The 13,665-nt window shown below is 33.2% G+C and overlaps 1 protein-coding gene across 3 annotated transcripts; it reads left to right on the top strand.

Moving 5' to 3' along the window:
- The first annotated feature begins 10,223 nt into the window (after positions 1–10,223).
- Positions 10,224–13,257, top strand: LOC136208784 (uncharacterized). 3 transcript variants are annotated; one of them, XM_066000007.1, is made up of 6 exons: positions 10,224–10,558; positions 11,193–11,389; positions 11,886–11,984; positions 12,317–12,368; positions 12,634–12,712; positions 12,795–12,932. In XM_066000007.1, the coding sequence occupies exons 1-5, from the start codon at positions 10,261–10,263 to the stop codon at positions 12,699–12,701; spliced, it is 714 nt and encodes a 237-aa protein (XP_065856079.1). In that variant the 5' UTR covers positions 10,224–10,260; the 3' UTR covers positions 12,702–12,712; positions 12,795–12,932. The 3 variants fall into 3 exon arrangements, with proteins under 3 accessions (XP_065856079.1, XP_065856080.1, XP_065856078.1); XM_066000008.1 differs by lacking the exon at positions 12,634–12,712 and having other exon boundaries at positions 12,772–13,257; XM_066000006.1 differs by lacking the exon at positions 12,634–12,712 and having other exon boundaries at positions 10,226–10,558; positions 12,795–13,257.
- Positions 13,258–13,665: the final 408 nt, after the last annotated feature.

The raw sequence follows: 13,665 nt of genomic DNA, 5'->3' as shown, positions 1-13,665 counted from the left end.
TGTTTTTTATAATTTAAAAATAGAATTGAAGATTAATATTTATAAATTCGGTGAATTTTTTGTTTTTTTTTTGTCTAAGTCGTACAAAAACACAGTATATTTTTTTTTTATATTTTTTCATATCCCAACATATGTTTGTGATTTGTTACTGATAAAATGACGCACGTGTGAAGTCTAGATGCCACAATAGAGAGTAATTTTGTCGTCCCCAAAATTATAACATCAAGCACGACATATTTTCTCTTTTTTTTTTTTTTTTTGTATTTTTCAAATTTTTATAATTCCACTGGTCATTACTAAGTAGAAAAACAAATATTGACACCAAGGCAAAAATTGGGTTAGAAGCAATAAAACAAGAAAATTGGAAGTCAAAAGGAATCAAAAGCACTTTTAGTAGAGTTAGAAGCAACATTGGTTGAATTTCAGGAATCATTAGCTTTGGTCAAAATTTGGGAACTCAAAAATTAGAGAAAATAACTAATTGAAACCCTTACACTATACGTTGTTGTGGTGAAACTCTAGTTTAGTGGTTGAGAGTTTACCTATAACTAGAGAAGTCATGGGTTCAAATCACATCCGGGTGGGGTGATGATTTTTCTTTTTTAATGTATGTAAACGTATTGTGCGTAATTTTTTTTTTAAAAACCCTTACATTATACAATATAAGGGAAAATCATTGACATTTTATAGTTGATTGACCCAAATTTTCCTCTAATCTCGCCAACCACCCACTCCCCACACTTATATTGCTTACTTACATGGAAAACACCCCAACTTGCAAGAAATTTAATACCAAAATTCAAATAATCTATCACTTCAAATTTAGAAGAATTGAAATAAAAAAGGTGAAATTTGGTTATTTTCCACAGCCCCTTCTCTATATAAACTCATCCTTCAAGCCAACAAAACCATCGAGCCAATATTATTAATCAGAAAGGTGCATTGTGAAAAAGGAAAATGGGTCGTGTAGCAATGTTGGTTGTACTCATTATTGGCTCCTTAGTAGGAGCTAGTATGGCCGACAGGAATTCGTATTGGGGATGGGGATGGGGATGGGGCAGTCCTAAGCATAAGCATGTTACTCAAAATAATATCACTGTGGGAGGCTCTTCTAACTGGACCTTCGGCTTTAACTACGCTCGTTGGGCTTTCCAGCATGGCATCTTTTACGTTAACGATACTCTTGGTAAGTTGCTTTATTTATTTGAAACCGAGACCTCTTTGTTCCTTTTGAAGTGAGGTGATCCATTTAAGTTGTTATATAGTCCTAAGTATTAAGAGCGAGTTTCACATTGCTATGACCAACATAATTTATTGTATCTCTGAGGGAAAGTGTTGTGAAGAAAAGCGGATAAGTATTTGATAAATATATAGTATAAAATTTAAAAAGCCCCATAGGGGTAAACTGCAAATTTGTCACTGTCGTTTTTGGGATAATTCATATTTGCCTCTAATATATGAAATGATGCAATTTTACCTTAACATTACTAAGGAAGATCAATTTTACTCATACCTATTAGAAATTTTAAATAGACTGGTTTTATTTTACTAGTTATTTAATTGTCTCATCAGATTTTTCAAACATCGTTATATCTAAAATATTTATGTTGTTACTAACACAGTCATAAACAACCTGCTGAAATGTTAATATTAACTTTATAAGATACAAGTTAATCACAAAACATTATCTAAGACGTTTACTATATTGTTAAAACAGTAACAAACAACATGCAAAAAGATATTAAATTGCTTCAATTTATCGATAAACTTATTCGAAGATCCTATGTGACAGTCGAGTAACTATCAAATTAATTCGTTCAAATTTTTTATTAGATAAGAGTAAAATTGATCTTGCCTGATAACATTATAGGATAAAATTGCATCATTTTATACACTGGGTAAATCTGCATTTATCAAATATTAGTTTTAACTCGGAAAGTTGTTTTTAAGTGTCTGAAAAAGTAATGTTAAACGCACTAAGTATATATAAATAGACAATATTAAATTGATGAATATATAAATGGATTGTTACAGTATTCAAGTATGAACCGCCAAGCGCCAACAACTCGCACCCTCACAGCGTATACTTGCTACCGGATTTTTGGAGTTTCAAGAAGTGTGACTTGAAGAATGCAGTGAAGCTTGCTAATGAATCACAAGGAGCGGGTGATGGGTTCCATTACAAGTTGGAAAAATGGCAGCCATATTTCTTTGCTTGCGGTGCAAGCAACGGCTTCCATTGCAACAATGGCACCATGAAGTTTTTTGTGTTGCCACAGTTTCGTTACTGGTCTTAATGAGCTAGCTACTACTTGTTGGATTAATTATTAATTTTATTTTAACAATAATATGGCAAGAAGTTCCATTTCTATTCATGTTTCTGTTTTTTTTTTTTTCTAATAAGATGATATGATAATGTTGAAATTTACTTTTTGTCAAAGCTTTTTTGCTTTTTTATGTTAATTATATTTATATGTGTGACTGATGATTATATATACATATATTTGAAACTTGTACCTTTTCTTAAAAAAATATATATATAGCAAGAAACTGTCTTAAACCCTCAATATCAACTTGTACCGAACTGAGGTTTTCCGTTAATTGCTTAGAGATTTGGCCCAAGAGCCTCTGTTGTTGTGGCTCTAAAGCATCATCGTTGTCTTCTATTTATAGGACTAGGCCTTTATTGACGTGTTTAAGTTGGTGTGCTTTCGTTTGTCGTTTGTTGAGCTCTATGTGCAGGATGTGTGCTGGAGGAAGGGATATAAATCCAACGATTCAAATAAGTCATGGTTGTGTTAGTCCAAGTTCATTGTATTAATTTGATGTGGCTGAATCTTGTAGGTCCTTGAACAAGCTTGCAGTAAGACTAAAAAAGGATCAAATGAAGGGATGGACACTGGAAAACCCACTTTGATCTCTAAGTAAGCTTTTAGGGACCATATGAGGATGAACACGACAGTAAACAAAACTGGAAAAGTATAAGCTTCATGATTGAATGTGTATCTTGGAGGTTGTCTCACTCTACTTATAATGTGAGCAGATTAAGATAGTTATAGACCTTAGAGCTTGCAGGGATTTGTGTCACCTATTGATAGACGGGCTTGTATCCACTAGGTAGGATTCTACTTTCCTCAAGCCCATTAGGTTCATGATTGACGGATTGGGTGTGATTGTGCTACAACAAACTGATCTTGGTCGGACAAGTATTGATCTCTTTTATCGTGTTTGTGTGAGTGAGTTTTTAGAGTTCTTATATTAAGCAACCGGTCTTCCATGTCAATCGGAGGACCCCAATTCACATTTGGACATGTGTATTGTGACCCCACGTAATAATTAAAATAGTGAGACCTCTTATAATATGTGTGAGTCCATGTTACACGTGTTAAAATATGTATGGAAGGTCCTCCAATTGACATGGAGAACCGGATACTTCTAATAATTTGCCGAATTTTTTTATGGATAACTGATCCTTTGTGCTGATACCACGTGGATCCTAACTTCCAAGTGTCAATTCGGACTTCACTGATGATACTACATGAACTAATTTACATCGGTCTGGTAGCACACGTAAAAATGAAAAGGAAAATGTCAATAATAATATTTAATGACTATATCCCTGAATAAATAGAGTATTTTTTTTCTTTTTCTGAAAAATTATTTGCCAAATTTGTAATAAAAATAAATTCCAATGAAAAAAGCAATACTTCTGACTTGTCGCTCTCAGCTTACACTACCAAGTTAAGAAATATTTGTCCTAGATACATTATTTTGGAGAATTATCCTAATTTAGCTTACACTACCAAGTTAAGAATATATTTGTCCTATAACTTTTGAGGGTGTGGAACCGAAATTTCCTGGTCCAACCGTTGGAAGGCGAGTAAGAGTATAGGGGTGAACCTCGGTTTGGTTCGATTACTAATCAAACCGAACTTTCAGTTAACCGAACTGAACTTGATGCTATTTTCATAACTGAACCGGACCAAATAATATTGGTAACTGAATTTTATTTAATCAAAAATTTTTGATTCAGTTTGGTTACCGACCGAATAACCAAAAACTCATAATATTTAATTTTTGCTTAATTGTTAAATAATGCTCATGTATAAAAGTTAAAATTGAAAAAACTAAAGACTAATGAATCAAAATGTATATATATAAAGATGAAAGTATATTTTTTAGGGGTTGAATTTTATATTTTATAAGTTATTTATATATATAAAAATAAAATTATATTTTTTATATTTATATAATTAGTTTGGTTCGGTTATCAGTTATACCGATATAATTTTTCAGTAACCGAATCGATAATTAATTACCAAACTAAACTAAAATTAAGACCGAACTGAATCAGAATATTAAAATAATCGAACCAAATTAAAACTTCAGTTTGGTAATTGATTACTGGTTATTTTGCTTTAAGAGTTGAGAATTGAGAAAAGGGATAAATATTGCCTTTCTTTTTCAAATTAAATTTATATTTTGCGGATTGTACGGTTCACGTGACTCACACCATCACCAAAAATGTCTGATTCAGTTGCTGGAATATGAAAATTCATGTTGTGTGTCCTTTTCATTACTCCATCATACTTCTCTTAATCCAGCTTTCTTTAAAATCTCCAAATTGTCTGAAAGTCTACGCTCATTTTATATTATACTTATGAAATTTATCTTCACATAACAATAATAATAATATTAACTTTTTTATTTTTCAAAATAAATTATCTCCACATAAATTATAAACTTAACCATGCCCGTTAAATCCTAAAAAACTAAGTTAAATAAAAAAAAAACACTATCTGATTTCGTGTTTTAATATAGTAAGAATGAAATACAGTAAGTATTTGAGCATTTATAGAAGTGGGTTTAGAATGTCAAACTATAAATGTAGCTACAGATAAAGCAAAATTCGCAAAACAATGTGTTACTTTATTGGCTAACCTTTTAATAAAAGAAACAGAAATCTCAGGACGATTACAAGTAACTTATCACAAGAGTTAATGATTGCACAAAATTATGATAAATCTTGCGTATTGAATCAAACCTCTAGAACTACCTTTTCCACGCCCATCTCAACTGTGATATTCGATCACCCATTGTCAACAATAAACAACAGCGTCTGGTGAATGTCTAATGCCTCAGCCATCCTTAGAGGAAAAATACTAGATTTTTTTTAATGTGTAAGCACAAAGAAACGATCCAGAAGTATCGCGACAAACACCCCCCATTCTGATAGAGTCAGCTCCTAGTATACATGCATCATCAATGTTTGGTTTCAGGCTGCCATCCATATGCACTACCAATCTTTCCACCTACCAGACACCAGCATTCACTAAAGTCAAGATTGTTGCTTTCTGAAATTGTTGAAGTAAGTCCTCATCTAAAACTAGCAAAGACATTCAGATCAACGAGAGCCATCAGATTAGACTAAATAGAAATGTTTGGCCCTCCTCTGACATGTGGGTCAATGGAAAGACCTCTGAAATCGACTCGGATTAGAACCCGCCAATTCTGTCGAGGGTTAAGAAAACTCAAATCATATATATTACAAACTACCTAAAATAGGTCCATAACCTAACTATCTTTTTGAAAAATCTAGGGAGAACACTGAATTGATGGATTAACCCCTATGCATCCTATAAATACGACCTAACACCATAATCAATGGACATACACACATCTAATGCAATTACTTTGAATTATTTAATATTTTGTCTAAAACTCTGCTAACCTAAGCATCAGAGTGGGGTAATCGGTCAACGACCTTGCACTAATAATCTTTTTATCTTATCTCAAACATTGGAATGACCCCTTTAGATAACAGAGTATTGTCTTACAAATTCTCTTGTATCAAATTAGTGTGCTGAGCGTGGCTCGAACTAAAAAAATGAACATGTCTCATTAAGGAAACACATCTAATCCAACATTTTCGCAGCAACCTGGCACCTTTCGCGATGCCAACAACAACCCAATAACTTTCCTTCAAATAACCTCATACATCGATCCATGTATTGGTGAATGATTGGCATCCATGGAACCTTCCAATAGAGAATTCATGGACCGAATCACTAGGCAGGTCCTTTATACCATGAGCATTATTCAACAAGCCACAAAACAAAACAAAGATCACAAATTCATAGAGGGGGATATATCTCAAGAGTATCATAGACAAGGAAAATGAGAAAGCGCCCGCACTAAGCAGTAAACTCCTCGTAGAGACTTCAATAAATGATTCTTGCCACTTTCATCCTCTCATAGTTTGGTATAAAAATATAAGATAGAGTTTAAAAGAAAATAAATGTGATATAATGAAAATAAATCAGAAAAAAGAAAAGAAAATAGAATAAGATATGCTCATAGTATTAGAGAGCCTCAAAAACTTATTTTTTCAGAGATCAAATCGAAGGAATATTACAGTAACTTCGTGGAATTCTATATCTATAAATCAAAACAAAGCCAATGAACATTTATGGATACCAAACAAACTCGTATTGAGGGCATTATGGATAGTAGAAAGTGAGTGTTTACAATTGAAAAACTATTTCCTATTTTTTTAGCATCCCAACACGCCTCAAAATCCTATTTTTTTTAGAGCACAAGATGAAAGAATTTGGATAATGCAATATGAAATCCTGCATCTACATATCAAAACAAAGCCAACGACTACTTGTGGAGCTCAAATAGAATCGTATGGAAGTAGATGTGAATTTTCGAAAATAGCAAAAATCACTAAAAATCAATATTAAAAAGAACTGCTTTGCAGCCCTCCTCTTTACCCTTAATCTACATTTTTTGCTCCATTTCTGCAAGTTGAAATAGTAGAGTTAATGGAGAGTAAATTTAGTAAGTCATGGGTTGTGGGAGCTTGGATTTTCAGCTATAAATAGAGCTCAAGCCTTCGTTCCAAATCTCAGCCAGTTCAAACAAAAAACTCTATGCTAGATTTCTCTCTCTAAATCATTTGATTCGAAGTTCTTAATTTTCACCCATTAATGCTTAAAAAAAAGGCTCACCCATCAAATTCATTTTTTCAAGCTTCAATTTTCATCTCTAAGCTCTTAATTTCATTCCCAAATCAATCAATTCTTTATTACACTAGTTGCAACAATTCACCATTGTCGTCTTATCCAAAAGCTTCAAAGTTTTTTGCGAAATTCATTTTCAAAGTTGCTACCGCAATCATCGAATAATCAATTCACAACCACCGTTTCTTTCAGGTTTTCAAACCACATAATCTAACCCCAACTCTAATAAATTCAATTCCTCTGTTTTTCGAGTTCCACTACTTTTACCATTTTAATTTTTTTCCCAAGCTTTCAAACTCCATTTGTTCCTCTACCACATTTTAATTTTTTTCAAGCTTCGATTGCTAAAGCCCAAGCCTTACAATCGCATTCTCGAACCTCAATTTAATTTGATTTATTTCCGTCTCAATCCATATATGAACTTCCCCCAATTCCATTCCACCATTTGCTACAGTTATCTTGAGTTCTTGAACTACAGAATTCGAGTTGTTTTTACAAGTTTTAATCCTCAAATTTCTACTGATCATTACGGCCTACTGGTGCATTTTTCGACTCCAACAAATTATTGTTGTTCCAATAAAAGTTTCCAGCCAATATTTTCCGTCAATTATCATTTATATTCAACATTATTCAAAGCTTTAGAAAAGTAGAGTTCGCCATTTATTTTTTGCTGCAAGTTTAATGTTTTCAATTTTAATTCAGTTAATTGCAAGTTTCATCATTTTAATTCACATTCGGTTGAACGTAGATGTCAAAGCGGAGTCCAAGCCGAAGGGAATCACGAAATTAACGTTAAAATTCAGCTATAATTTCCTGATTTTTATTCCCAATCAAACAATTGTAAACAAATTATCTTAAAAAACAATAAAAAATGAAAAATTCACAAATCCTTGTGTTTGATTTTATTTTTCTTAGTGTCATATTGTAGCTAGTTAAGCTTTTACGGTGGAACTAGAGATGTAAAAAGATTTTTATTTTTCAATTTTTGAATCACTCGTCCAATCACTTTGTTTATAAAAATCAAGTTTAAGTTCATAATCACCATCCAAAAAATATAAAATTAATTGGAAATTAATTTTTATGATACGCATGTACAAAATCCACACACGATCAAAATTGAAATAGACATATTTTAAAGGCATAACCGTCATATTGACCTTTAAACTATAGCTTTAAAATCAATTAGATCCCTAAACTATTAAAATAATCAATTAAGCCATTAACTTATTTAGAAATCAACAATTCACACCATCTGTTCTAATGATCTTAATAAATAATAGTAATTTAATTCTAATCCAACAATTAAATACATAATTAACACATTATTTTTTACGATTTCTACCTTTCCACTTCATCTTGGACTTTACTTCTATTTTCTATTGGCAAAAGTCGGAGATTTCTCCCTTCTTAATAAAGTTTCTAACTTCATTTCCCTTTTCAAATTCTTTTTGATCTTGGATACTTTTTAGGACTTAAGATGAATATATTTCATACCCTATATAATATTAATTATGTGTTTAATTATTATATTAGGATTAGATTACTATTAATAACATCATTAGATAAGAGGGTGATAATGGTTGATTTCTATATAAATTAGGGGCTTTATTGGTCATTTTAGTAGTTTGGGGACTAATTGGTTTTCAAAATATACTTTAGGAGCTAATATGACCTATATGCCTATTTTAAAAATATCAACATTAATACTAAAACATCCTTCAACTTTGATAATGTTAACGATTTTCTTTACTAGTATTAAAAATTACAAATATAATCCTAATTATTTTTTTTGAGTAGGAAAAGGAAAGAAAAAACAAACAAAAGCCCCACAAACTAGCCCGAGATTAGCCTAGGAAAGCTAACCCCCACCTGATCATCCGAAAGTAAAGAAAAAAGGAAGTCCGGAGGAGAAGAGAAAGTTGTTACTCCCAAAGTCCTCACATGGCCATCAGCAGCAAGGCGGTCTGCCACCCGATTCTGCTCCCTGAATACGTGGCCAAAGCTGATGGTATCGAATGAGGCACCCAATCTTTTGATCTCTTTAACTAAATTTTGGCAACCTAGACTCATAGCATTGTTAACAGAGATCATTTTGACCGCTTCGAGGTTGTCCGATTCCACGAGTAGTCTTTTCAAACCCAAATTTTTGGTGATTCTAGTCCAGAGAAGATCCCCCAAAGCTCTGCAGTGAAGGAAGTTCCCAACCCCAGGTTCTGAGTAAAGCCAGACACCCAAGCACCACCGGCATCTCTCAAAACACCTCCAGCTGCAATTCTACCGTCTACAAGACAAGAGCCGTCAGTATTTAATTTAACTATCCCTTCACCATGTCTACTTCATCCAAATAGATGAACAATAGTTCTCTGGACAATATTAGATAAAATATCCTCATTGAAACTATTAGTATCAATTTTCTTAGACAAGAAAACAAGTAAATTAGGAATAACAATAGCTTCATCCTAAATAATTTTATAATCTTCCATTTCTCAAAAGTACCGAAATGAGAGATTTTTCTTATAAGAAAAAAAATTATATAGGCTTAATACATCATTTGCCTCCTGAACTTGTCCAAAAAGCTTGATTGCCCCCCCGAACTTTCAAAGTGTTCCGATAGCCCCCTGAACTTGCAAAAAATATTTAGTTAGCCTCCTGAACTTGCGTAAAACGTAATCAATTGATCACTCGGTCGTAAAAAAGTAAGTTAAATGCGGAAGATGTATTCCACGTATCTTAGAATGTTATTGCATAATTAAAAAATAGATTAAAAATGAAGTTATTGTTTGCTCAACTATACAACTTGTCTTCTCTAATATTAGAATCGTATATTTCGATTTTGGTCGTTTTACTTTTTATAAGACTCGTGGAATACATCTTCCGCATTTAACTTACTTTTTTACGATCGAGTGATCAATTGATTACATTTTACGCAAGTTCAAAGGGCTAACTGAATATTTTTTGCAAGTTTAGGGAGCAATCGGAACACTTTGAAAGCTCAGGGGACAAATCAAGCTTTTTGGACAAGTTCATGGGGCAAATGATGTATTAACCCTAAAAGAAAAACTGGGGGCCGTTGGATAAGACTGAAATAGTACTAAGGAACCGAACCGGGTTTGTGTAGGCTGAGAAGCTGAAAAAGAAACCAAACCGGAAACTCCGCACCTACCCAGAGCCTCAGCTCTCAAGTCTCATTTAATTCCAATAAATAAAATGTTTTGAGTTGAAAAAATGAAAACGAATGGAAGAAACATGGAGAACGCGTCTGGCTCAGGGAATGAAGGAAAAATTGAGATGCGCCGGCATCAGGAAGCGTAAATCGAATGCCGTCGTTAACAACGGAGAAACTTCATCGATTCACAACGGTATTATTGATGTAAATGACGGAGGAGCTGGAGATATGACGATGCAGATCGAGGGAAACCCCGTCGATGCTGCCGGTGACCGTCTAGGTGGCCCTCCACTTGATGATTGCTGCCCCATCTGCTTTGGTGTTTTCACTGTTGCTTGTAGAGCCAATTGCAACCATTGGTTTTGCGGTTTGTTTCTTCGTTTTCTTTTTACTATTGTTCTTATTGCTACTCTTTTTGCTTTTCTTAGTTGATTTATTCATGGTTTGGTAATTTTTAATTTAAATTATAGCTTCTCCATTAATTTATTTCTTCCCCTGGGGTTTTAACTTTGGCATTTTTGTTTGGTTGGAGAAAGAAGAGAAAATTATTGCTATTCCAAGGGTTCTGTTGGTCAGTGAGTAAAAATTTGGCTGTTGGTTTGCGTGATTCTATTTTATATTTGGTGCATTTCTTTTGCATCGTTTTCAATTTGTCACTGGGGACTCTAGAACTAGAATAGATTATTCTTTTCCCAAAGAGGGGAAACAAAGTGTTCCTTATAGCAGCTATAAAATGTCAACGGAGATAAGATTCTCGGATAGATCATTTGGAAAAATTATGTATATGCATAGTCATTCTCTCTTAACTTTGTGGGATAAAGAATCTGTGTTTGTTTGATTCTGTTATAACCAAAGAATTTATCCTTGCCATTTCTTGATTACTGATTTTTCATGAACTATGCAAAACCTTCTATATCTGCATTTGTGTGGACAACATATTATTGCAGCTCCCGTTTGACTGGCTATTGTCCAAATTTTTTGTATTGTTTTTTCCTGTCCAGGCAGTTGCATTCTGCAATATTGGAATTATTCTGCAGCATCTAAGCCCTGCAAGTGTCCAATGTGCACTTCTAGCATCACCAAGTTGACACCGGAGACGTCATTATATACCCGGCAAGAGGAAGAAGTTACCAAAGTTTTGGAAAATGTTCACAGGTACAACCGTCTCTTTGTTGGAGGTGCACTTGGTCTTGTTCAGGTAGGACTACAAGTTAATCTGCTTTATGAGCTCTAATTTATTTCTTCATAAGCTAGGTGATATGTTCTCTCTCTGAACTCTTTTTTTTTCTTTTGATAATAGGAACGATATGCTTCTTTATCAGTGAATTTTTTTATATTATTTAGCCACTTGATATGTGCTTATTCATTTGGTTATATACATGCTGTATATCTTTTTCCTTTTTGATAAAATATATGAATTTTCTATAATCTTCCTTTTTTTGTAAAGATCTTTTGCCCAAATTTTTTGCTTATCTAATCGGTCCTGTTTTTCCAGAATCAATCAATTTTGATGTATCTGCAAAAAAAAAAGTACATTATTTATATATTATACAGCATTAATTCAAATACTGTTCTTTAAATCGTTCTATCCCTTTTCTACATTTTAAAACAAGGAAGCTATTACAACCCTAGGATGCCTTTTTCCCCCCCTTAAATGTATTTTCTAATGGGTCTGTGATGTATCCTCTGGGCAGAAAGTGCGTGAGTCACCATTATTCATCAAGAGGATCTTTCACCAAATGATGGATCCAGATAGACCCGATTCCTACCTTCATGAAATGCGCCTTTGTGCGGTAAGTTCAGTTCCTTTTTTCCGATGAAATGATAAAAGATTTCCACAGGTTCTAGCTGAGTTCTTTCACCAAGAATTTGCTATGCCAATCTAGACTACCTGATCTTTCAAAATCAGATCTTGGATATATAAATTGCATAAAACAGTAGATCATCATGTTGATACATAGTTTTAAAGTAACAAGTCTACCTTATTTAAATGTCCCACAAAGTATCAGTTGTCAAGGATGTGACAAGAGAATCAATGGAGTTTAATAACGTTGTAGTATAGTAGTCCAACAACATCACTGAATTCTCTTCTGGTATAACTCTGATCGTCTCTTATTTTTTGCAGATGATGCTTAGTGTCTTGTATGCTGCCACTCCTTTTAACTTCATTCCTACTGGTGAGTTTTCCTCTTGCCAGAACTTATACTTGCATCATTTATTTGTATAGGTTTTCTTTTATTGTTGTTGCCTCTAAATCACCCATATAAATAACTTAAGATTAACTGCATCCATATACTATTTCTGACTTCCGATGTTCAAACTTTTATATCATTTATACTGTACCATGCTCATTTATATTGGGTGGTGACATTGTTAGTTTGGTTTTTTACAAAATAAAACTTTATTAATGAAACCCATTGGATGAATTGATCTAACATTCAGAAGGACAAAGTACCCAAAAGAAAAGAACCCAACAAAGAAAGCACTTGATATTGCGTTTTGAATTATAGTAAAAATTATGGTAAGAAGGATCAGATACTCATGATTTAGATCCTTAATTTCGCTCACCATCTGACCTAGATTTGCTGGCTGCTGATACACAGGAGGTCTGGGAATAGTTAGACTGTTTGATTATGCTGCTATTGCTCTTGTTCTTGTCCTGCGTTTGGTTGGCATATATAGGAGACGGCGACTCACCCAACGGGTTAGGGATTTGGCTGCTGCTCAGCCTTTATTAGATGGTTGAGTTTAGAAATGCATCAAAGCATTTGAACACGGTTCTGGTTCCGACTAACGTATATTTTGATAGAATGGAGATGAGATGTAGATTTTATTTTGTAGAGGAATGTTGTGATGTTGTCTGTCTGTTCATATAGGTATCTGCAGCTCTCTCTGTATATAAAGTTTACTTGACCAAGTTTGTTGTAAGCATTAAGCAGCAACTGCTGTACATAACTTGATGTTATAATTGTAGTAGCCTGTAGGTGGAAGAGCACCTTTGATTTCAATTTGTAGGCGGGGGCATTTGAATTTTATAGTTATATAAGTTAATACCTTTTGTGTGTATGTGTTTTTTCTTGATTAAACCTACCTTGTGCTTTTTACATTCTGCAAAATAAGAAAAAAAGGAACACTTTTTACCAGACATTTTTGGTGTTTTATCCTTTTCCAATCCAAAGAAACATAAACTAATTTTAATCTTAATGTTATCCTATTAATACTTTTCATAACAAAAGATTCTAATAAAAGTAAAACATCTAGCAAATATATGAATATAATTTCACATCATAACATATTCTATCAATCCATCTAACGGGTACACTGACATCTGTAGTAGATTTTATCTATAATATTAAATCTGTAGTGGATTTTATCCATCCAAAAGAATAAATCTGAAAAGAATTTTGCTTCCATCTTATCAAATTAGATATTTTTATCTTCTTCTTTCTTCGTTTCAACTGAAAGGGTTTAAAG

The sequence above is a fragment of the Euphorbia lathyris genome, chromosome 10, assembly GCF_963576675.1.
Source record: "Euphorbia lathyris chromosome 10, ddEupLath1.1, whole genome shotgun sequence".
Lineage (NCBI taxonomy): Eukaryota > Viridiplantae > Streptophyta > Magnoliopsida > Malpighiales > Euphorbiaceae > Euphorbia > Euphorbia lathyris.
This window is presented reverse-complemented; position numbering and strand designations above follow the sequence as displayed.